We start from the raw sequence: 23,569 nt of genomic DNA on the forward strand, positions 1-23,569 counted from the left end.
ATTAAAAAAAAATTCATCTTGTGCGCTCGAGTTTAAAGCTAACATGCTTTATAGTTATCAAATAATTACGAGATAAAGTTATTGACATGGGTTCGGCAAGGCCTGAAATGTGGCTAAAACCACGAACTTTTGAGGGTGGGCTCGTTATGGCTCAATCATCCGGTCTTACTTTTGACGCCGTCAGGGGGCACAGTTTTCGAAACGACTTGTTCTCGGACGATACACTTCACCGGAATCTATTTCTTTTAATAAGGTATAAAGTTTCAACAAAAGAAGGTATGGAGGACAGAAGAATGAACGCTGCGGAATCAATACAAAGCCACAAAGTCGTTGCGCCCGGAATGCACGATCAACTCGAGTACACTTGTAAATGACTTCCTGCCGAGCACCACTCTTTGCTGTTCCCCGGACACAGCATGACTTGGCACTGGCTATCAGCAACAACAGAACTTAACGGACTGATCGAATTCCCGCAGAAACACTGGCTGCCATATTCGACGCCTGCAAGTGTATATCCCTTCGTCTGACACGCACCAACACACATCTCCACCGTCATACTACTCGTGCTCGTCAGTGAATAACCTGTGATCGCTCTCGCATTCGTCAATTCCTTGTAGCAACCAGTGTAATTGTAATTTCCAACCTTCTGCGGAATACTCGGGGGCACAAAACTGGTATCGTTGTAAACGCTCAGCAGTTTTGACCCACCACAGACCTCGCTCTTATCACCCGCGCATAGGGAGGTACAGCCACTGTGGCCGAGGGTAGAGTTATTGGTGAGAGCGTAACCACAGTAATATTCAGCGCCGTATTCGATACCAGCGAGTCCGAAATTTTTGGAGGAGCAGTATGCTTGGCAGTATTCAATGGTCATTGCGGTGGCGTTTGTCTTGGAGGAGCCGGTGAGAGCGCGAGCGAGGACGGTGTCATTTGCGCAGCCTACGTAAGTCCAAGGAGACGAAGTTGCTTTCGATATTTCTGAGCTTGATGTGGAGCTCGAACTCGTTAGAAGGCTGCTCGTCGACGTTGGTGGAATTGGGCTGAAGGTGGAAAGGGTTGAGCTGCTTGCTGTTGCCTGTGTGGAGCTTGATGTGGAGGTCGCCGTCTTGGAACTCGAGCTCGATTGAGTTGAGCCGGAAGAGACAGAGGTCGAAGATTGGCTACCTGATGTCGTCTGGGCAGGCATTGAGCTAGACGTTGAGCTTGTTATTTGGCTGCTTGAGGTTTGAGCGGAGCTTGAGCTGGTCGAAGGCGTCGAGGAAGTCACTGAGATCGAAGAGGACGATGAATATACACTGGATGTCGATGACAGTCCGACAGAACTGCTTGAAGGTGTAGCCGCGGAGGAGCTGGATGTTGTCGAAACAGACACAGAAGCAGACGTCGATGAGCTCGATGATACGGAGCTCGTCGTACTGCTCAGCGCCGCCGATGATGAAGAAACAACGCCCGTCAAATTCTGATACAAGGTCAACCCATTCGCCCCACCACAAATCTCTCCAGAGTTTCCACCACCTATGCCAATCTAGTTAGCCTTTCCTTTCGCTCTCGGAATTGAAGGTGACTCACAGAGCATCTTGCACCGTCCATCCGTCGCGATGTAGCTCCCGAAGCCCAAGGTATTTGAGCAGTAACATTCCTGCGAATATTCAACTCCGAAATACAGATATCCAGTGCAGTTCCCCGCGCAGTGCTCGATCGTCATATCTGCTTTAGCCACATATTTGCCTTGTAGAGTGCGGATGGTCGTATTATCGCTGTGGCAGTGAAGATACGTGTATGCGCCGACTGCGGCGGGGATCGATGGCGTGGGAGTGCCTGATGTTGATAAAGTTTTTGTGCGGGAAGATATTGTGATTATGAGGGAGGATGAGGTTGTGACTTGTACGGATGAAGTGCTTGTCAAGCTTTGAGAAGCTGAAGAGGAAGTGGATGGGGGAGACAGAGAATACAAATTCAGCCCGTAACTTCCTCCACAAAGCTCAGCAGAATTTCCCGCGCAGGGCATACTGCATCGTCCATCCGTAGTTGGAACACCGGTTGAAGCAATGGTGTTCGAGCAGTAACATTCAGCTCCATACTCGACCCCGAAGTAATTAAAGCCTTGACAAAATGCTGCACAGGATTCGACAGTCATGCTGGCTCCTGTGCTGGCCGCGCCGACGAGGGTCCGCGCTGTCACGTCGTTATCGGTGTAACAACCTAGGGAGGTGAATGCACCGGTTGGAGTTGCTGAAGCTGAGGGTGTAGATGAAACGGACGTCACCACTGAAGACGTGGAAGATTTGCCCGATGTAGCCGAAGATGAAGAAGCGGTTGGAATGGCAGTTCCGTTTTTGATGTACAAAGAGAGTCGGCTACCGGCTCCTGTTGTCTTGATCAGTAAAATGCACGGTGAGTTGGGGAATAGATAGATAGTACTAACCGCAGAATTCAGCAGTGTTATTGGTGCAAGCCATGCTGCAGTCTGTATCTGCATGGAGAATGCTCGTACCGGCAAGAGTATTCCCACAGTAACACTTTGGAATGTCAGCACATTTCATCAAAAATTCAGCCAGAAATTACAGACTTCATCCGCATACTCAGTCCCGAAATAAGTATACGCAGAACAGAACGTGGCACAGCTCTCCAAAGATATCGTCGATCCGGCTGTGGCTTTCGCACTCAGGACTCTCGCAGTTGCAACATCGGACCCTAGACTCACATCAGCATCACATAGCCACAAGAGCTTCACATAACTTACAACACCCAGCATAATTGTAAGCCCCGACCGTCTTAGTAATCTGCGGACCTTGCCCAGAAGCCCCGACAATTGTCCCATTAGCAGGAAAGTACCTCGTAGTATCATAATAGACGCTCAAATACCCTCCCTGACCACCGCAAACCTGGCTCGAGTCCCCACCACAAGAGTAAGAGCACAGCGAATCCGACGCTAATAGAGATGCGCTCGGAATTACAGAGCCATAGAAACACTGCGTCATGTATTCCGTTCCCGCAAAGACAGCTCCTGCTGTTTGGGCAGTGGTTTGGCAGAGACCGTTCGTCTGGTTCACATTGTCGCTTTCATGCGGTTCAATCCGCGCGCCGTTGGTGAAGTCGAGATAGCAGCCGAGATATCCGTATAGTGCAGATCCGCTTGGGGTTTTTGGACCGACTTGCTTCGAGGTGAGAGAACCGGTGAAGTTGAGCGTGTGGACACCAAATGTCAGGTCGTCGGTGTTCAAGGTCCAGGCTCCTGAATAGTAGATGGTGGCTGCGTTCAGAGTGGATCCACCAGGAGAAAAGAGAACCGAAGCCGTGGTTGAAGTCCCTGGAACAATTGAGAGACCTTCGGAGAAATCTGTATTCGGCGAGGTAGCTCCGAGTACTGTTCCTTCCAGAGGTTTGGATTTTGTAATTGTCAGCGCAGAACCACCGACGTTGGTGAGACGGAGGGTGATGGTTTGTTGAGTCAATCCTCCAGATGGTGCGAAAGGTATCTGAGCTGCACAGCCCAGTGTTGGATCTGGGCAATCTGGAATTGGGATCCACCCCCCTTCGCCGTTGGAATAGTCGAGTAATGCGACTGGACTGGTGGCCGCGGAACCAGTGAAGATAGTATACGCATCGCCGCCATCGGAATAAACCTTAAGAGATGTGTAATAAGTTCCGGTCACCTGGATTATCAATCAGGAAACTCATCTTTAAAACGTGCGCCTTCGGAAAGGGGCTTACATTGGAATTGAAGTTAACATTAACAGTGACGGATCCTCCTCCGGGAATGACGGTACCAACCGAGGGCATGTTGATGGAGGTGAAATACCCATTGCCGTCAAATGCGGTAACTGGATTGCCACTTCCATCGGTGGCCGACGTGAGGTTGTGAAAGATTGCTGTTGGGCTGGAAACAGACCCGTTCGTCCACCCGAAGCCAGTGATTGTCATTGAGCCCAAGCCCACGTTATTGATGATAAATGTACTATCACTGCCAGTCTCCTGGTCCGCAGAGCCGACGACAATCCCATCGAAATCAACTTGCAGTGGATTCATGGTGATGAATGGAGCAGAACTGATGCTCATACCAGTCAAAGTAACGGGCTGGGTGGTGGCATATCCGGTTACACCATTGACAGTGAGAAGATCTATTGAAGTGGTTTGAACACCTGGGGCGACTTGGGGAGAACTTGTGCTCCCGGAGTTGAGTTGATGGTTGGTCAGATCGAATGTCACTGGGAACGAGAAACTTGCTCCTTTAGCCAAGGCTCCTGTCGGCAGACTCGAGTTTAACGCCGTGAACAAGATTTTGTGGAGAACCAAGCCAGTGATTTTTGTGATAGCAATATTTGCGGTGCAATTGATGTTGAGCGTTTTCAAGCTTCCGATCGGGACCGATCCAAAATCAGTTGGTGAGGTGCAAGTCATGGGCATATTGACAGGAGATCCATAAGCCTGACTATTGATTAGCGGCGAATGGCCGAGAGTTTGGTGGAATGGGACTTACTAGAATTTGACCATTAGAAGTAGATAAGTAGTATCGCCCATTCCCAAACGCGGGACGCTGGTATTTGGAAACTGAAGGAGTTGCTGGAAGGTTGATTTTGGTCATCACACCACCTACGGGCACGGCGTTGTAGGCTCTCAACCCGGCATCGGGATCGGCAACCCAGAGAATACCTGTTCCTGCTTGACCTTGGTACGTAGTGACCGTAGCTGGTCCAGTGCCCGGCCTGCCTGCCGATGTGTCTGGTGTTTGCGCCACCAGAGTGAAGGCAGGAATCCCAGTGTTAGTGTGTCCGAGACTATAGACTTGTGTGTTATAACCCGCGGGAGTAATGTAAAGGAAACCGCCTTCTAAAGGATATGTTCCCGAATTGGCAAAGACAGATCCGCCACCTGAAGTCATTAGCAAATTGAACTACTTCGATAGATGGAAATAGTACCAGGCATCGGAATAGTCTGGATGATGCCGTCAGTCCCGCCAACACCAAGCTTGTAACCTCCCAAGTTATCAGCATTCATGACATACGCAATGCCATTCTTTCCAACCGCGATAGCAAGTCTTTGGATTCCTCCACCATTGAAAGTTTTCGGGTCCGGAAGGATAACGCCGCCCGCTCCAAGATCACGATCTCCAGCATCCATAGCAGTGTACGTGTACGGCTCGAAGTAATCCGCCTGTGTCACAACGCCTGTTGATGCATTGACAGCCATATTGACCACGCATTCACTGAGCGTGTGAAGAGTGATACGTCCGGATGCAGGTAGATTTTGATTGACGGATCCTCGCCAGCCATTTCCAGTGACAAAGAAGACTCGGCCGGTATGATCAGACGCAATGGCTGATCCTCCCATCCAGATTCCAGCGTCGCCTCCCCCGCCAGTCCATGTTCCGTCCTGGGGAGGAGCACCTGGTCCACCGTTGGTTGTGTAGGCGGTGATGACCTTGGGTTCCGATGCACTCATACCCACAAGCCATCCAGTGTAGTTGTACCTATCTTAATTGAGATTCAGAATGTCAGAGAGGAGCCAAGGTCACTTACTGATCACAATGGCCACCGAATCCGGCAAAAACTACCCCATTCACAATATTCAGAGAGGGTCTCTGCAGCACAGTGCCTCCAGTGAACCACCGCGTATTGTCGTTGTCAGCCGGAGTACCTTGGAGATTGACTGGAAACCCAGGTTTCTCCTTCAAAGTAACAACATCAATAGCGTGAAATCGATATGCGCCATTCTGGTACCCTCTCCCGGCTCCCAAATAACTCTTCGCCCAGAAATAAATTGTCTCGGTATTTGGATCAATGACTGGCGTACCCGTAATCCCAATCGTCCCACTGATATCATTACATTGCCCCAAGTCCGACACCAAGAACGGCGGTTCGCCTTCAAGCCCAAGATCTCGCGTAGCGTACAATGTGCCGTTGGCAGCATCTAAAGAATATATTCTATTTTGTTCGGAAAAGGAAAGAACAACCTGGCGGCCGGTGCTGGCAGGTGTGAAAACGAGAGGTTTGGCGTAGAATTGCTCTGATCCGCCTGCTGGTGTTGAGTATTTCCAGATCTGGCCAAAACTGCCTCCAGAAATGACTGCTGGGTCCATATTATGATTAGGGAGATAGCCGGATTGACTCGAGTCTGGGGGAGATTAGCAAGTTGCTCCAACTCCAATGCCAAACACAAGACTTCACGTACCTCCATCCATAATACTATCGGTAGGGTCATAAGCAAAAACATTGAGAACAAGACATGAAGCTCCAAAAGCCACGGACGCCCACGAAAGCCTCATCTTTACAATATTAAACGCGTTTGATGCCAGGAAAAAGAGTGACCGAAAAATATAAGTGATTGACTTGAATAAGGGGATTCAGATCAAAGAATTAACCCCCGACGTAATGACAGTGAGCGTGGAAATCCACGAGAAGCATGATGGTACCTTCTTTCTGGGAAGTCAGAGGTATCTCCAGCGGTATCTTTCACGACGAAGGTTCCCAATCTCGCCCCACCGCCAGCTCAGCCCGGAAGACGGCAGCAAGCTTCAAAGCATCAGCCACACAACGAAGAGGGCAATGCGGGAGATGCGCTGTCACGGGAATAAACCAAATCCGCAAGCTATTGAAACGAGGAAATTTGCTATGGACTGACACTGTACCGCCCGAAAGCGTGGCGCACAATCAATGCTGACCAGCTGAACCGACGAGGGGTTGTGCTGAAAAGGGGTTACTGCATCCATATCGGGATCATCCTGACACTTCAGGGCCCTTACAGCGGCACTGGATGCTAGTGCCAATGCTGAGGCAGCGCTCGGGAACACTTCCAGGGCCTTGTTAGCGCCACATCGCGGGGGGGTGAGACCATAACGGGCGCCTCTAGGGAACAAAACTTCTCGTTGAGGGGGGTTTGACAGCCACGGCGGATGCACATCGCTGGTTGTGCCTCTTTGTGGCGTGTTGTACCTGCATTTGGCTGTTGAGTCGGGCATGCCCCCTCCATGCGCGCAAGGCAGGTAATTACTCTCCCAAATCCATACTCCTTGCTTGCGCTCCTGCCAGGGGACAGCGAGGGAGAAAGCTGACTGGGCTTCAGGGTTCCAGAACGCGTGCAGCCAAGGCTTAACGCACTTGGCTCAGCCCTGATGGTGGGTCGTGTTGAGTTCAGCTCGGTATGATGATGTGAGTGTTCGGGTGTTGCTGTGATTTGACATGTTAAAATTTGAGTGCGGGATGAGAAGGCGAGGACGTTGCAAAGAGCGCGGCGGAGAATGTGTTGGCTGCGCTAACTGGGGTCGGACCTTGGCTCGTGACTTCCACCCTCCACACTGTCTGGTTGAGTTCTCCATTTTCATTCAGAGCGCAGCTGGCATTAAAAAGCCTTGTCAAATTCCTCATCATGGGCAGCAAGAGGTTGTGGATTGCTGTTGAAGAAGTGAAGTTGCGGAACAAATTAAAAATTGAATATTATGTGCAAACGCAGTCTTCCTACCGCATCCTGATCTACCTCCCTAGCCATAACACATCAACCAAATATCTAAAATTCAAAACCAATGCACAAAGAGAGAAAGTCTCCAAACCAGGCACCGTCCTCCCCTTTAACCAACTAAAACAATCTAGATTGGATCCAAGGAATAAATGTAGCTGTGCCCAATAGTGAAATGATCACCCGCCGCATTGAATTGTCCATTGTTCGTCGCTTGAGGCGGGCCGTAGACCGCCGTGTAGTAAGTACAGGTGAAGACACCGTTCTGCCCATTCTTGTACAGAATATACGCATCGAAGAACACGCAGATTCTTGCATCAGATGCCGGCACGGTGTGACGGAGGTTGTAGGCGGACTTTTGCAGGCAGGCGGTAGCGCAGACCGAGGGGTCATAGGGTTGAGACATTGGGAAGGTTTGCACGCCCATGTAGGTTCCAACTCCTGGGGGCGCGCTGATGGCGGCGTTGTCAAGGAAGGTGGGACCAGTCCAGCCTGGGAGGGGTTGGGGGTGGGTTGTGTAGGCGCTGAGGGTTCGGTCAGTATTTCTTACATCCCACGGAGGACTGACTTACTTGGAACCAGCTTGAACGACGTGGAATTGGCCTTGCCATTGGCCAATGTTGGTAGCATCGACGATCGTAAGGGAGGTGCCGAAGAATGCGCACTTGATTCGAGTGGCGGAGGGAGGGTTGGAGCAGGAAGTGTCGTCCGGTGTGACAGATGGATCGCGCTCGAAGTCTAAGGTTTTGTGAGTGTTGTTGTACACAGACAGAATCAAAAAACTCACAGATGTTGAAAGAATTGCAGCCGTTCATAGCGTCACACAGAGCAGCGCATTTCGTAGGGTCGTAGCTTGTAAGCTGGCTGCTGACATAGGTCAAGTATGAGGGGTTGCTGGCACTGGCTTGGAGGTTCTGAAAACCTTCCACCAGGAAGTATCCCGGAGGATCGGCAGCTGCATTTGCGATGCTTGCAATAGTTGGATCAGCTAGGAACGATGCAGCATCATCGGCCGGGACAGTAACAGGAGGTGCGTTTCCCGGATTCGTGGAAGCACAGATTGCTCGCTTTGAGATTGAATCACCTGGCTTTGAAGTTGCATCTGCCGCGGCCTTGTCATAACGAGGTCAGCTTAATTGTCTCCAGTCATTTCCAAATGACTCTGGTTACTAGTAAATATAACATACAGCAGAAGCAGCGGCGGTAGGGTTGTAGCTGATAGTTGACACAACAGATGCACCAACTGGAGGCGCGATGTCTGGCAAGACTGGGACAGCTTCATACGCATCAAAGTCAATATCTTGAGGAACTGGTGTAGCAATAGCCAATCCCAGAAGGGAAAAAGAAATAGCGGCAGAAGTCCTCATCTTGGCAGGTAGAGAATGTCTCTAGAGGACGAAGTGGAGGGACGGGTCAAAAGAGTGTGGTTGAAAGAGTGTTGCAGTGACAGACAAAACGAATGACAGAAAGACGATATGAAGTAAAGACTGAATATGTTGGTGATACCAATTAAGTATCCAGGAAAGATCGCGGAGGATTTTGAAAAAGCATCACCGAGCAAGATCGAGGTGGGCTAGGAGAGCCTGGGAAGTAAGACATCGATCTCTATTGACTTCAAGGATTATCAGATTCGATCAAGTTGCAGCAACTCGTCCAGGTTTGCTGCTTGGAATCCAACTCCAATATCCACCGAGCACAAGGATGGGCCGAAAGGTTACTTCATGACTCTTTCGGATGAGGGGCTTTTGTGGCTGTGGACGTCGGCGCGAGAGCCCCCTTAACAATGATGAGGGTGTCCTTAGAAGGAAACACCAACCATAACAGAGCCATGCTCGAGCCACCTCGAGGGTAATCGTGTGGCTTGTCCCAATGAAAAAGGTTCCCGGTGAACGTGTGCCGTTTCGGGCTCAAAGCAGGTACAAGCTTGGTCCGGGCAACCTTGATCGCAAGAAAACGCCTCGACCTCGGTTAACAATTGTTGCCGCTGGGCTGCATTATCCGTTGAATGAACATCACTTGATGTGGTGGATTGCATAAAGTTTGCTCAGAAGAGAGGTTATTTTCAGCGAGGTTGGGATCAAACACGAGTACCCCTGAATTATAGGCTAGTTTGGCGAGATCGTTAGTGTTGCAGGGCTGCAGGGGAACCCAAAATCAACGCCACGAGTTTGTTCCTTCAAAAACTCAACACCAGTCACCATGGGTGGCAAGCGCCACCATTCATGGGCCAAAACACGTTCAGCACAACCGCGATCGGACTTACTGAGGGTTTCAGCGGATATTTGTTATGAAGTGCGACGAATGCCTTGGCAAGGCTCGGTCCTTATCACGACTCCCTGAGGGGACGAATATCGAGTACCGGGATAGTATCCAGGCCTTGGCCATCCTCGACGCTGATTTTCTGCCTCTGCATGTACTTGTTTCTTATCTTTTGCATTCGGCCTTTGTAATGTACCATATGCTCATCTTTGTTGAGCGAAGATAGCTTCATGAATTCCTACCCTCAACACCAACCCTCGATGTGGTAGCAGAACTCTTTATCCCGAAGCCCTTTTGGTGTAGTCTTCCACTTTCTGGATTCCCTCCCCCTACTCCCAACATGCACAAATTCGCTGTAGCGGATCACTCGAGATCAAATTCCACCTTTAGCACCAACACCAATACCAATAGATCCCCACATCCACCACCATCATCATCACTCCCAGGCACTCCAAGAACACCAGGTACACCAAGAGGACCCGGAACACCAAATCCATTCTCAACACCAACACCTTCAATATGGGGCGGGGCATCCGGATATCAGTATTCTGAACCAGGTGGCGGGAAATATTTCAGGTCGCGAAGAATCAAGAAAGTGGAAGGACAAGAACCACCAAAGTTCAAGAAGGATCCTAAGGAGAAATTCTTGTGGATCATACCACTCACCGGCGTGCTAGTTGGACTGGCTATCACGGGAATTTTGATTTATCTGAAGGTTGGAAGACTATCATCGTTTCAATACTGTCCTATCCTGGACGACAATTTCTCTTCTGGACAGTTGAATCCGAATATCTGGCAGACGGAGAATGAGGTTGGAGGTTATGGGTACGATCACACATGATATTCAATCTCGAAATATCTGCTGACACCTTTTCCTTTTAAAGGAACCTACAGTTTGAGCAGACCACAGGAGATCCAGAAAATCTTTTCATCAAGGACGGACAGCTTTATATCAAGCCAACGCTTCAAGACGAGACGCTCATCACAACCAACAATATCATCAATCTCACTGCCAGTGGACTGTGCACATCAGATCTCTGGTCCAACTGCGTTGCCTCAACCAACACCACCAACGGCACCATCATCCCACCCGTCAAGTCAGCCCGCATCAACACCAGAATGGGCGCAACAATCAAATACGGACGAGTGGAAGTGAAGGCTAAGATCCCCAAAGGCGACTGGCTCTGGCCAGCGATCTGGTTGATGCCCGTGGACTCCGTCTACGGCGCCTGGCCCGCAAGCGGCGAGATCGACATCATGGAGTCGCGAGGCAATAACCACACTTACAACCTCGGCGGAAACAATATGGTCTCTTCGGCCTTACATTGGGGCCCAGATCCTACGAATGATGCGTATCTCCGCACCCACAATTTCAAGAATGCGCTGCATTCGGAGTATGGTGATGGGTTCCACACTTTCGGTCTTGAGTGGACTGAGAAATATCTTTTTACTTATATTGATTCGAGGTTGTTGCAAGTCATGTACAACACTTTCTCCAAGCCGTTTTGGCCCCAAGGCGGCTTTCCATTTGCAACGGAAAACGGAACGAGACTTGTTGATCCTTGGAGCCAAACGGGTAGACCGCAGACCCCGTTTGATCAAGATTTTTATTTGATTATCAATGTTGCGGTTGGCGGGCAGAATGGGTGGTTTCTGGATGGGGCGGATGGCAAGCCGTGGATTGATGCGAGTGCGACCGCCAGGAACGATTTCTGGAATGCGCGGGATAGGTGGTATCCCACCTGGGAGAAGAACGGGCAGATGATTGTTGATTCGGTGAAGATGTGGCAGAAGTGTTGAGAGTGTCCGGATTGGGATGGGGGATTAGAATTCGGACGGTCATGACTGGATAGATTTCCCGTTGTTCAATACAATTAATTTACGATCTTAAGAAAATCTTCAGGGTGCTGTCATTCTTTCTCATGGTCCTCCCGAGTTCCGCTTTTGCCGTTTGATTGCCGCTTTGGGCCTTTCGAGGCGCCATTGATCTCTCAATCCTGATAGAGTCTGCCTCGCTTCATCCCGCGATTCACAAAGTGTATAAATCTCGTCCCAGATCTTGGAATCTTCGACGCCTCTGCGTTAATTATTTCTTTTTCCCAAACCATTTGGAAAAGCTTGGGTCCGCCCAAACATCCCCTCTGACTCACCCATAAGGAAAGACAACCCGTTTCTTGTCTCCCCCTCTGAACCATCTCCTCCTCGCTGTGCCGCCCCCAATGTTGCTTGGACACCTGAAAAATCTCCGAATCATCGCATACCCGCCACCCAAAAGCAGGCATTATGTTGGCGCTCTCCCGTCCACGCCCTCCCGTCCAAACAGAGCCCACCCCAAACTGGTAAGAGTCATGCGATCCTTCCGAATGCGGGGTAGCAGTTTGGGCGTTGCACCGTTCAGCTGAGCTTTGTGAGGAGGAGAAAAGAAATTGCCCCCAAGCCGCAAAAACGCCATGTCGTTTGTTTAACCTCATAGGACATGGGCCAAGAATTAGTGCAGTGCTTAATGGAGCGTCAAGGGAACCCGGTGAGGGGTTTTGATCTGCTCGCAGTGCAGGTGTGCAGGGCTCGTAGGGCTCACAGGGCTCACAGGGGGCGGAATCGGACTGCGGACCTCGCGGAGTACCAAGTAGAGGGGAATAGGGGCCTAAGTGGGGCCAGGAGGGTTCTGACAGGTGAAAGGTGGGGGAGTTTGCTGATCGTTTATGGGTCTTCAGTGGGTTCTTCCCTGAGCTTGAATTAACTTCAGATCAACGATTCTTCACGATAGCTTCAACAGAACTCGGTCGCGTTGTGGAAGATGGGGGAATCGGAGGCTCAGTGGTTCTCAAAGCTCCAAGGGAGCTTGTGTGATGTTTGGTGCGTGAGTTGGTGTTGAGGTGTTGTGGCTAACTTCACCACTTCATCACCTTCTTCCCATTCGTCCTCTTTACCGCTTCGTGACCTGATTACAGATCCATCAGACGCATTCACTTTCCAGCAGCTCAAGCCCCAGGAAAGACCTCGCTTCCTGTTTCCCTCGCTGTTTTTGGAACCCCCCTCTGGTCCGCGAGGCCGTGCCTGCGGGATGCAGCAACGTTTTCCATGCGTGGCCCAGGCTTCGACCAACCCAGAGATCTGGCACTGACAAGGGACCTGGCGATGATCCCCTGTAATGTCCGCCAACGGTTCCTGGATTCGGTTTTCATCTGATCTCTGCGGGCATAAAAAGTCCTATTTTTGCTTCGTAAGCGGGTCTTGAAGGCCTGGCCAGGTCGGAGCATGCGGCCGCCTTGCCCTTTTGTTGTCAATATTTATCACAGAGTTGCATTTCAGGGGTCAGGGTCCTCGTTTGCAACGCTTGGGACTAGGGATGGTAAACTTTACACTTTACATACTTTACGTAAAGTAGTCGTACTTTACGTTACAAAACATAGTAAATCTCGTGTAAAGTAGGCATAAATAGGGTATAATTCGTATATAAAGAAGAGTATAATTCAGGACACGTGGTCCTAATAGTCGTTCCCAAACGCCTGAAACTCCAGGTCCTGAATGCCCTGAAAATCGGTACTAATATTCCCTTGAAACTCCTATAAGCCCTAAAGCATACCCTGAACCTCTGGAATAGCTTTAATTATAGTATTAGCCCGCCTCCGCTTCTCTATAATTGGTTTAATTAATATAAATTCGTCTATTTTAAAGTCTTCCGGAAATATTATTCGAAGCATTGCAAAATCGTCTTTCAAATCAAGCCTCTGTATCTTAATAGTATCCGGATTAAGTGGATCGTTTACCTTAATTCTCTCTGGTTACTTTGCTTTTACCTTTACCTTCCCATTTATATATATATTATCGCAATTAGTATATAAAGATTAAGAGTTAACGTAAATAAAGATAAGCTTATTAAGCTTAGGGAGAGAAAGACGATTTCGTGATTTCGTATAGAGGATATTTATAACTGAGAAGGCTTATTCGGATACTACTAAATTCGCAGTAGTATTAATAATTCAAAGAACTAGCTATACAAGTACTTTGTTTCTAGATACCTATAGAATATTAGTAAAAATCGAGAATATTAGAATATACTTATAGCGAGATTCCAAAAGAGTTTAGAATTATTTATATATACCTAATATCCCTTTATTAAATAGAAGCCTAGTTCCATTAATATATACTCAAAAAAAGTAATTAAAACGTCCGCTCTACCATAAGAGAATATATAATTTATAACCCGCTCTTGGTTAGTTTTACTAAATTAGCTCTATTAGTACTAGTTACTTGAATTAAGGATATATACCAAAAGGTAAACGTCCTAAACCTGCCTTTTAAGCCTAAACTCAAAGCCATACTTCCTAATTCGCTCTAAATATGCCCTTATATTCTCTGTAAAAGCAAACTTTATAGGATTACTAAATTATAGAAGATATGTATATAAATCAATCTATTATTAGTATATATAATAGAGGTTCATATAAATTGATTCTAATACCTTTTACTAATTATATATAGGCTCTAGTAGCCTCTTTATCTCTTATAACTTATACCAAAAGTCCTTACTTATTACGAGCTATAGGAATTTCGAAGGTATATTAATTCGAGGGTTTTTTGCGTATGCTTTTAGGTAGGATTTGTTTTTTAAGATGGATTTAATAGAATAGTACTAGAAAGCAATATTAGAGGTAAAAATTACTTGAATTAGGAAGCTTACTTGAGTGCCTTATTATATTTTTACTACTGGCAGTAAAGCAATCTCTTTACTAATACTATTAAGCTACTTTTGATATAAGATACTAAGTTATAAGGTCTTCTTCTTACTAAACTAAGTAATAATTAACTAAAAATTAAGCCAGAAGTCATGAATTTCTAATATAATCTTGACTTCCTTAATTACTCCAGGATTAATTATATCTCTAATAATAAGCTATTAGCTATGAGAATCGCATTTAATATTAAATATATAAGCTAGCTCTAAAAGCTTAGTAAATTACTTCTAAGTTCTTTATATTATAGGGTACGTATCTAAATAGAAAGCAGATAATTAATTAAGATCTCCCCGTATAAATTCAAGGGCTTTCTTCTTATAACCCAGAACTATATTTTCCGCTAAAGTGCTCTTATCTTCTAAGCTCTCGTTACTCTAATTATATAATATGCCTTTGCAAATAACGGAAACATTCTCGATTTAATATCCTTTAATATTTATAGATTTATTAGAAACTATACTGAGAAATAGAGAGGAATTAAAGATATTTAAGACATTATTCTTAACTTTGGTATAGTACTAATCAAGAATCATATTCGTAATCATATATTATTCAGGTACTTTAAAGCCTACTATAGTAAAAAAAGCTCCCTATTCAGGTATATTAAATATTGAAAAGGCTATATAAGAAGTAAATATAGCCATTCTAAAGAGGGCATTTAGCGTATCTTGTCTTCCCTTACCTGGTTAAGAGGAAAATGCGAGCTTTATCTAAAGTAATCCCCTTGGTATTAATGGCCCTGCTATTCCAGTTCTCTCTGCTTAATCCTGATTAACTAAAAATCGTTAATATCGCTCGCATTACTTGAGATGCTCGCCCATTATAGTAGTATTCTATATCCGCTTAAATAGCTTCTTCTCATTTTTGCAGAATCGGTAATGGATATAGTCAGAGACTATTCCGTTTCGACTAGCTGGAATTTTATCGAAGGCTTCATGGATCTCTACCTTCTTTCGAACGCTCTGCTAATTATTAGCTAGCATATTAGCTTGTTAAATGGCGATTGATTCCCTGGTAGTGAGAGTGTTAATAATGGAGAGTTTCTTAGCTGCGAAGATTCAAACTTACTGCCGGAGCATACCGCTTCCGAATTAGGTATAGTGTGTTCCGTATCGGGCTAGTGCGTCACATGACTGTAATGTAGCGTGTAAAGTACTTAGGGGCTGTAATTACACACTTTACGTAACGTGCTGGGGCTGTAATGTAAAGTACCATCCCTACTTGGGACACAATCAAACTTTGCATGGATGTCAGGGTGAAGTTATCCTCCATCTATGCACACCTCTTCATGGTTGCCCCTGGGTCTCCCAAGCCTCAAGCCATCCTCCCCATTTCAGACATCGGATGCTTGTGTTTGCACCAGTCCTGTATTGATTCTTGTTTTGGCCGTTTTGACCGTTGACACTGCCTGCAGGTCTACTTTCCGATAAGCCACATATCGCGAGAACAAAGAGGAGGATCCAGGGGGGCACGCGTAATTTGAAGCCGTGAGGAACAAGCGCAGGGCTCACTCGGTCAGTGACCGCGATATCGAACCCCATGGCATTCATGCGGCGTGAGCAAGTGGGAAGTTATCTGAGGCTGAGCGCTTTCACTCCATCATCCATCGTTCAAGCTTCACTTGTACCTTCATCCATCATGACTGAACTGTGACTTCACATCACCACATTCGTTTACACGCTGAACTCCAGCACACACTCATTTTGACCTTTGGTCACTTATATTCTTTTCAAAAGTTTGTTTATTGTATTCATTACATGCACCACTCACTATTACCGCAAAGATGGGGTTCAAGAACTATTTTCAAACCACTGTCCCTGCCCCAGCCTCACATGCTATGGTCGAGACTGAGAAATTCCATGGAGCACTTCCCGGTAGGCTCGCACCGATAGATTCAGATGCAGCGTCACTTTCCCCATCACCTTCCACACATTCAAGGCCTTCAAGTCGAGCCGCAGAAGAAGAACGTCTGGTGGACGACATCAAGCATCAAGTCGTCCTCAACCATCTCTACCAACACCAATGTAGCTCTCTCTGGATCCGCGATTATAATGATAACATTGAAGGAGCTATGGTAAGGAGGAAAAAGAACGACTACCTATTCAAACCTCAAGCGCTGGAAACTTCGGCTTTTGCGAGAGCAATGACGGCGTTGAACGTTCAAGTAAGAACCACTTTCTTTTCGGCGTCAATATCTCAGCCACGCAACGCCTTTCCCCACAACATCAAAACAAGCCACTAACACTATGAAACCTCAAAGGCAGCAATGACCGTATCATCTGGTGTCATTGAACCCTTCCTAAACTGGAACCTTGATGCCGCCGATGTACCTTTACTCAACGGACTTCGCATCCAAATCGTTCCAACGTTCGAAGATTTGTATCGAGCCAGACGCCATCAATATGCAGCTTTCATTGCCGCAGAGGCTCTTCTAGTAGTGTGGGATGATGAACCTACTCACCTACTGCAACGAGCAAGAACCATTGAAGCTGGATTGTTGGACTTCGTCTGGAAGGCTGCAAATGATAATGACGATCAAACAGAAAAAGGTGTCCCTGGCTCAAATTCATCTGAATTTGAGCTTGATGAGGAAACTGGTTTGATGGGGAGCAAGGATCGCCCGATATTATTGTACAACTGCTTCTTGGTTGCGTGCAGTTTGTGCCTGTTGACAGTTTTGATCGGTCTGGGTTATGTAAAGATTGCAGACGAGCTTGCGGAACTGCACAAGTGGACATCTCTGGTCTTCATAATCATGACGCCCGTCAATGCATTCCTCACGTTGGTAAGTCAGAACTCATTCTCGAAATGTACCGTTGCTTATGAAACATCAGTTCTTCTCCTCAGTCATCATCTCCGCCATTGCCCAAATCATCGGCCCCATCCAACACCTCACCAAAAACTCAAAATACTTCTCCGCTGTCCCGCCGCCCCGGCTCTCGGCCGACAATCCCCCACACATCACCATTCAATGCCCCGTCTACAAAGAAGGACTTGACTCCGTGATCGCACCCACAGTCCGGTCGATCAAAAAGGCCATCTCCACCTACGAGCTGCAAGGCGGCACAGCAAACATCTTCATCAACGACGACGGCCTGCAACTTATCTCCGCTGAGGACCGCCAAGCACGCACCGAGTTCTACGCCGACCATAACATCGGCTGGACCGCTCGTCCAGGACACAACGTCGATGGTTTCCAGCGCAAAGGAAAGTTCAAGAAAGCTTCCAACATGAACTACGGTATGAGGATCTCGAATGAGGTCGAAGAGGCACTGCAGCTGGTCGATCGTCCTGCCGACTGGACGCAAGCAGATGAAGGATACGCTTACGAACGATGCCTCAAAGCTGTTCTCGCGAAAGACGGTCGTGCGTGGGCTGACGGGAACATTCGGATCGGTGACTACATTCTCATTATTGACTCCGATACCCGTGTTCCCGAAGACTGTCTCCTCGATGCGGCGTCGGAGATGGAGCTTTCCCCAAGAGTGGCGATCATCCAGTTCAGCAGCGGTGTGATGCAAGTAGCGCACAATTACTTCGAGAACGGGATTACCTTCTTCACGAACTTGATTTACACCGCTATCCGTTTCGGTGTTGCGTCCGGCGATGTGGCGCCTTTCGTCGGCCACAATGCGATTTTACGCTGGAGTGCGATCCAAGAAGTCTCGTTCAAGGAAGATGGCGTTGAGAAATACTGGAGCGAGTCTCACGTATCCGAAGATTTCGACATGGCGCTACGACTCCAGGTCTGGGGCTATGTCGTACGGATGGCGGCTTGGGCCGGTGATGGGTTCAAAGAAGGAGTGTCTCTCACGGTTTACGACGAGCTTACGAGATGGGAGAAATACGCTTATGGGTGCAACGAACTCGTGTTTCATCCTGTCAAGTACTGGCTGACGAAAGGTCCAATCACTCCTCTGTTTCGACGGTTCCTGGTCTCGGGGATGCCAATTGGGAGTAAGATCAACATCATCTCGTATATCGGGACGTACTATGCAATCGGAGCAGCCTGGATCATGACGCTGTCGAATTACATTGCCGTTGGGCTGTATAACGGCTTCCTCGACAAGTGGTATGTGGAGAGTTGGCAGATATGGATAAGTATCATTATGGTCTTCACCGTTGCCGGCAATGTCTCGCTGGCAATCCAACGACACAGGACGAGCGAGAAGAACTTCGTCTATTCCCGTACGTTTCCCTATCACCTTTTTTACGCCACCAAACTAACCATCTTGATACAGTGATCGAAAACTTCAAATGGTGCCTTATGTTCGTCGTCTTCTTCGGCGGCATGTCCCTTCACATTTCCCAAGCGCTCCTCTGCCACATGTTCAGCATCGACATGTCGTGGGGCGCCACGGCCAAGGAAGTCGAGTTCTCCAACTTCTTCATCGAGATCCCAAAGGTCGCGAAGACCTTCAAGTACACCATTTCGCTGAGCTTTTTGACGATTGCCGCGATGGTGATTATGGCGAAAGCGGGGTTCATCCCGTGGAGTTGGAATATTGATCAGTTTGTGGCAATCTTTCCGCTAGCTATGCTGTGTGGGTGTCATTTGATGTTGCCGGTGGCGCTGAATCCGGGGTTGATGACTTTCTCGTGGTAGACAGGGGGAGGAGGGGGAGGGTTCTTTACTGTCGTTACATTGAGAGGATGGTCTTTATGAGGGCGTTTGAAGGGAGGAGGGTAGATGGTTTAGATAGATACCGCAAGTAGAGTTAATGCAATCATAATGTCACTAAAAAAACCCGATTTCTAGAAAATGCATGTTATCTTCTATTGTGAATAGTTTTGCTTAGACTCCTCGTTCTCTGAGTCCCCCTATTTAGGAAAGTCATTCTCGAATCCGTTCCCGCTGTAGCCGGCCGTCTTCATCAAATTCCTTAGATCAGAGCCTGGGAAAATACAAGCTCCGGTTCCATTATCTGTTCCTTCGAGGAAGCTGTTGAAGGTTCCGCACAAGAGACAAGTAATTCCCCAAGTTCCGTTCTCCTCCATTTGCGAGTTAATAACCTTGAGAAGCTAGACGTGGACGTTGTCAGCTGTTTGGATGTGTGGCAGTGTGAACCCGATGAGTTTGTCGATGGCAAAAGAGGGAGCAAAACACTTAAAACGTTTTGAGTGATGGGAAATTGGGAGAGAGAAAACCGGTTGAAGGTGGGAAGTTTGCATGCAATATCCCGAGAGGTTTCTTTATTCGCAGTTGAAGGGATGTGGTTCAGGGACCAATTATCTAATGCCACTTGTGATGGTGATGTGGACAAAGGGATTGCATTTCTTTGAAAGTCGCTGCCGCGATGTGATTTTTTGTTACGCAGCCTTCTACGGAGATCGCGGCATAAAGTGACGGGATTATAGGGCATTTCGACACTGAGCCCACTGTAGAGTTCAATGCAGGTGCTGCGCACGCTATAAGGCCCTATATCTCCAGGCTATGTGCCCTAGAAACACACTATGAGACATTTGCAAGGTTACGAAGATCTTCAAGGGTATTAGCGCTGCTGGCAGAGCAACTATAGCGCTCGGACACTAAAAGGGCAACTCTTATAGGGCTAATTAGCGAGTAAGCCCTTGTAAATACAGGGGTAAACCCTTGAAAGGTGTGGCACCCCTTGTCAGAGGCTTATGGCTTGTTTTCAGGGCAGTAGCCTAGAAATACAAGGACTTTTAGCGGCTAAGCTCGCTAGAAACGAGTGCTACAGTGGAGTTTCAGTACAAAGGCCCTATAATCCCGTCACTTTATGCCGCGATCTCCGTACCCTGTCTCCCACGACTTGATATCTCGACTCTCGCCATGAAGGACGAGCTGGGGCACAACTTCACCCTCTTCCGAACACTCCCCCGCGAGCTCAGAAACCAAATATGGGCCCACGCCGCTTCCACATTAAGAGCCATACGCTTCTTCCACGCAAACTACGTTGTTTCTCAACGTAAGCGCACCAAGAACCCAGCGATCCTAGCGACATGCCGCAAATCCTGACCAGAGGGTCTTCGCTATTACACGGCCTGCAACGCATCGGAAACTGTGAAGTTGGGCAAGCAGATTGTTATTGTGACCCTTGCGGGGCTGGAGAAGCTGGGAGTCTCGGTCCCGTTGTTGGGCGGGGAAACTAGAGACAAGATCGCTATGTCTGTGATAGGTATTGCTTGGAAGATGAGCGAGAGCTTGCTTTTCGAGGGATTATCCTCAGCAGATTGCAAAATTTGTCCACAGAGCAGATATCTGAGATTATTTTCAAATAGGAGGCGGGCCTTGAGGTTTGGCTTGACCCTTACGCTGCCTACATTGTCAGAATCACTTAGTAGGAGCATGCAGAGCAAGGGACTTTCTGGGTGAATAATTTGGACCCTTTGGAGGTACTTGCGGCTTTCTTCGTCTAGTTAGGGGCATGATTTGGATTTCCAAGGCAATAGGAGGTGGTGTGAGAGACTGAAATCAAGGGTGGGAAGGAGCGAGATACTTCGTAGATCAGCAAGTATGCTGCACTGCTGTTCACATTATAGAAGGAATGTGAAGAGACTTCGTTATTGAGAGTGACTAGAAATATTCTCCCTTCGTACCAAATGACTCGGTAGAGTTAGTAATTTCCCCCTATTTCAGGGGTTCCAGCACGTGATCTCGAGAAAACCGGCCTTCGGCAATAACCTTACTGCAACGTCTCGATTCTCTCGATTTTTGGACAACGTCACTTCGAGCTCTCTCCGAACTTCGCTGCCGACGATGAGATCATACAACACAATGGACTGCATAAGTATAGAGAATTGTTCCCTTCTCTTCTCTCTTGTATCAATTGGTATAGATCTCGATCTTTTTTTTTAGTATTTCAGTCTTCAATTCTGCTGAATCATCATGTCCGACCCCAAGAACCCCAACATCCAGAGCAGAAACACGCCCCAATGGGCGCTCTACCAGAGAGAGCTGCTCTGGAAAGATAACACGGGAGAAGTCCCTCCATTTAGTACCGAGCCAGGAGACCTCGAGGACCTCGCCAAGAGGAGCCTGACAATTGGAGGATGGTACGACTTGAGCCCCTCCCAGTCAACTCCTCTAACAACTTTGCAGGCACTACGCCTCCTCGAACGCAGGACAATCCTACACCCACCTCGCAAACCGACAGGCCTTCTACCGCCACCGAATCATCCCGCGCATGCTCGTCGACACAAACACTAGGGACACAAAAACTACGATCTTCGGGCACAAAGTCGGCGCCCCGATTGGCTTTGCGCCTATTGGCATCAACAAGATCTATAATCCTCTCGGCGAACTACCCGTCGCGAAAGTCGCCAAAGAACTGAATCTACCCTACTGCTTGTCCACCGCAGGCTCAAATCCGATCGAAGATGTCGGCGCGGCGAACGGAGCCGGGCCGCGATTCTTCCAGCTTTATATGCCGCACGATGACGAGCTTACGATTTCGCTTTTGACAAGGGCACATAAGAGCGGATTCTCGGTGTGTATACTGACGCTTGATACGTGGCAGCTGGCGTGGAGGCATCATGATGAGGCGGAAAGCAATTATGCGTTTTATCATGGCATTGGTGCGGATCTTGGGCTGTCGGATCCGGTATTCCAGAAGCGGATGAAGGAGAAGGGGATTGATCCAAAGAAGCAGCCGAATGAGGCGGGTGCGATGTGGATTGATAACGTTTGGCATGGAAGAGCGTGGAACTGGGAGAAGATGCCATGGTTGATGGCGCAGTGGAGGAAGATTAGTGGGAGCAAACCGTTTTGTTTGAAGGGGATACAGAATGTAGCGGATGCGAGGAAGGCGGTGGAGTTGGGGGTTGATGGGATTGTTGTTAGTAATCATGCTGGACGGCAGGTTGATGGAGCTATCGCGAGCTTGGACGCATTGGAGAAGATTGTTGATGGTGAGTTGTGCTTAGAAGCCACTCTCGGTGCCGAAGCTAATGGAATGCAGCTGTCGGGGACAAGACCTACATCATGTTCGACTCCGGTGTTCGTGGAGCTGCTGATGTCTTCAAGGCGTTGGCACTCGGCGCGAAGTTTGTCTTTGTAGGCAGACTCTGGGTTTGGGGTTTGAGCATCAAGGGGGAACTTGGTGTCAGACATGTGATGAAGAGTCTGCTGGCGGATTTCGATATCCTCATGAACGTTGCAGGCTTCCAGAGCGTGGACCAGATCACGAGGGACAGCATCGAGAGTCTCCCGAGCTCAGCGTCGATGATTGCGGAGAAATCGAGGCTGTAGTGATCAACATATCGAAAAGTGTACGTATGTAAAGATCTTCTGTACTTCTTTGCAGCCATCTAAATACAAGCGTATGGACGGAGAACTGCATCTGTGTGCGTGCACAGAAACCTTGGTGATATGTGGCACCGTCTGAACTCCGCATGATCAAACGATCATGCAGGCTCTCGAGAATTGTCTCTTGCGGGAGCGTTGGCCGTACCCGTTCCCCAGATTTCCAAAACTGAGTTGTCTCGGGTCCGCGGAGATTGGTGTCACTGGGACGTAAACACGGTGCAGCACCAGAACGATTCTTCGCAGGCTGCGTACCTCAAATCCCATCTGTTTCCTCGCAATTCAACGTTCCTTTTAACTCGAGAGTGCTGATCTTCAGTGCAAGGACCGAGATGGCATTTCTTGTTCCTCGGGGACCCCGTCTGATCGATGGCCCAGATCATGACCTGCCCAGGAGTTCCTTCCCAATCGGGAAGCGAAAATACCACGATGAAATCGTTTCCTCCTCAATCAATCATCTCTTCTTCTCTCTCTTCCTCATCCCTCTCCTCGATATCACAATCGCCGAATACCTATGTCCATCAATGTCCATAATGTTTTCCTCCTTCACTCATTCATCAATTCGAACAGTCATCATCCTCCTCCTCATCACCACCAGCAGCCACGCCAACCTGTTCCTCCCATCGCTCGTGGTTAACATTACGCAAAGCGTGCACAAGGCCGTCCTGCACCAGAACCTTGATGTTGCCCCTCCATTTCCGATTCTCGAAGTCGGATTGGAGCACATGATGGGCCAAATGGGCGCAAACGCGACCAAGGCCGAGAATGATTCCATTGTTGGCATTGTTCTCCGGGAAACATCCCCAAAGGTTACCTCGCTTCAAGTAAGAGACGCGGTTGTGCAGTGCAGTCC

At 48.2% G+C, this 23,569-nt stretch overlaps 6 protein-coding genes across 6 annotated transcripts; 3 read left to right on the forward strand and 3 right to left on the reverse strand.

Annotated features, from left to right (window-relative positions):
• Positions 1-280: 280 nt before the first annotated feature.
• Positions 281-6,298, reverse strand: K444DRAFT_553974 (WSC-domain-containing protein). The gene is made up of 10 exons (XM_024876634.1): positions 6,172-6,298; positions 5,520-6,114; positions 4,920-5,470; positions 4,481-4,872; positions 3,715-4,428; positions 2,744-3,656; positions 2,570-2,694; positions 2,426-2,519; positions 1,570-2,367; positions 281-1,515 (listed from the first exon to the last, which is right to left on the reverse strand). Exons 1-10 carry the CDS (start codon positions 6,263-6,265, stop codon positions 350-352), a joined length of 5,442 nt encoding a protein of 1,813 aa, XP_024741611.1. The 5' UTR covers positions 6,266-6,298; the 3' UTR covers positions 281-349.
• A 1,111-nt stretch (positions 6,299-7,409) lies between these two features.
• K444DRAFT_553976 (uncharacterized protein) lies at positions 7,410-8,819 on the reverse strand (the record flags this gene model as incomplete). The annotated part of the gene is made up of 4 exons (XM_024876635.1): positions 7,410-7,976; positions 8,025-8,190; positions 8,240-8,564; positions 8,640-8,819. The coding sequence occupies 4 exons, from the start codon at positions 8,817-8,819 to the stop codon at positions 7,583-7,585; spliced, it is 1,065 nt and encodes a 354-aa protein (XP_024741612.1). The 3' UTR covers positions 7,410-7,582.
• An 836-nt stretch (positions 8,820-9,655) lies between these two features.
• On the forward strand, positions 9,656-11,609 carry K444DRAFT_582141 (glycoside hydrolase family 16 protein). Its single transcript, XM_024877776.1, has 2 exons — positions 9,656-10,536; positions 10,596-11,609. Exons 1-2 carry the CDS (start codon positions 10,052-10,054, stop codon positions 11,509-11,511), a joined length of 1,401 nt encoding a protein of 466 aa, XP_024741613.1. The 5' UTR covers positions 9,656-10,051; the 3' UTR covers positions 11,512-11,609.
• Positions 11,610-15,677: 4,068 nt separating this feature from the next.
• K444DRAFT_204391 (uncharacterized protein) lies at positions 15,678-16,117 on the reverse strand. Its single transcript, XM_024871025.1, has one exon. The coding sequence runs from the start codon at positions 15,998-16,000 to the stop codon at positions 15,737-15,739; it is 264 nt and encodes an 87-aa protein (XP_024741614.1). The 5' UTR covers positions 16,001-16,117; the 3' UTR covers positions 15,678-15,736.
• Positions 16,118-16,287: 170 nt separating this feature from the next.
• On the forward strand, positions 16,288-19,168 carry K444DRAFT_582146 (uncharacterized protein; the record flags this gene model as incomplete). Its single annotated transcript, XM_024877777.1, has 4 exons — positions 16,288-16,614; positions 16,711-17,235; positions 17,285-18,638; positions 18,692-19,168. 4 exons carry the CDS (start codon positions 16,288-16,290, stop codon positions 19,054-19,056), a joined length of 2,571 nt encoding a protein of 856 aa, XP_024741615.1. The 3' UTR covers positions 19,057-19,168.
• A 2,084-nt stretch (positions 19,169-21,252) lies between these two features.
• Positions 21,253-23,089, forward strand: K444DRAFT_608396 (FMN-dependent alpha-hydroxy acid dehydrogenase). The gene is made up of 4 exons (XM_024879377.1): positions 21,253-21,467; positions 21,514-22,322; positions 22,373-22,682; positions 23,042-23,089. Exons 1-3 carry the CDS (start codon positions 21,301-21,303, stop codon positions 22,660-22,662), a joined length of 1,266 nt encoding a protein of 421 aa, XP_024741616.1. The 5' UTR covers positions 21,253-21,300; the 3' UTR covers positions 22,663-22,682; positions 23,042-23,089.
• The last annotated feature ends 480 nt before the right edge of the window (positions 23,090-23,569 follow it).

The sequence above is a fragment of the Hyaloscypha bicolor genome, assembly GCF_002865645.1.
Source record: "Hyaloscypha bicolor E unplaced genomic scaffold K444scaffold_17, whole genome shotgun sequence".
NCBI classification, from domain to species: Eukaryota; Fungi; Ascomycota; class Leotiomycetes; order Helotiales; family Hyaloscyphaceae; genus Hyaloscypha; species Hyaloscypha bicolor.

What these genes read in the sequence shown, in the direction of transcription:
- K444DRAFT_582141 (XM_024877776.1), top strand. Translation starts at nt 10,052, where the DNA reads ATGCACAAATTCGCTGTAGCGGATCACTCGAGATCAAATTCCACCTTT. An exon ending in AATGAGGTTGGAGGTTATGG is followed by an intron (nt 10,537 to 10,595) that starts GTACGATCACAC and finishes TTCCTTTTAAAG; the next exon opens with GAACCTACAGTTTGAGCAGA.
- K444DRAFT_608396 (XM_024879377.1), top strand. Translation starts at nt 21,301, where the DNA reads ATGTCCGACCCCAAGAACCCCAACATCCAGAGCAGAAACACGCCCCAA. An exon ending in AGCCTGACAATTGGAGGATG is followed by an intron (nt 21,468 to 21,513) that starts GTACGACTTGAG and finishes ACAACTTTGCAG; the next exon opens with GCACTACGCCTCCTCGAACG. An exon ending in ATTGGAGAAGATTGTTGATG is followed by an intron (nt 22,323 to 22,372) that starts GTGAGTTGTGCT and finishes AATGGAATGCAG; the next exon opens with CTGTCGGGGACAAGACCTAC.
- K444DRAFT_204391 (XM_024871025.1), bottom strand. Translation starts at nt 16,000, where the DNA reads ATGAATGCCATGGGGTTCGATATCGCGGTCACTGACCGAGTGAGCCCT.
- K444DRAFT_553974 (XM_024876634.1), bottom strand. Translation starts at nt 6,265, where the DNA reads ATGAGGCTTTCGTGGGCGTCCGTGGCTTTTGGAGCTTCATGTCTTGTT. An exon ending in TTCGGTGGCCATTGTGATCA is followed by an intron (nt 5,471 to 5,519) that starts GTAAGTGACCTT and finishes CAATTAAGATAG; the next exon opens with GTACAACTACACTGGATGGC. An exon ending in CTTCTAATGGTCAAATTCTA is followed by an intron (nt 4,429 to 4,480) that starts GTAAGTCCCATT and finishes ATCAATAGTCAG; the next exon opens with GCTTATGGATCTCCTGTCAA.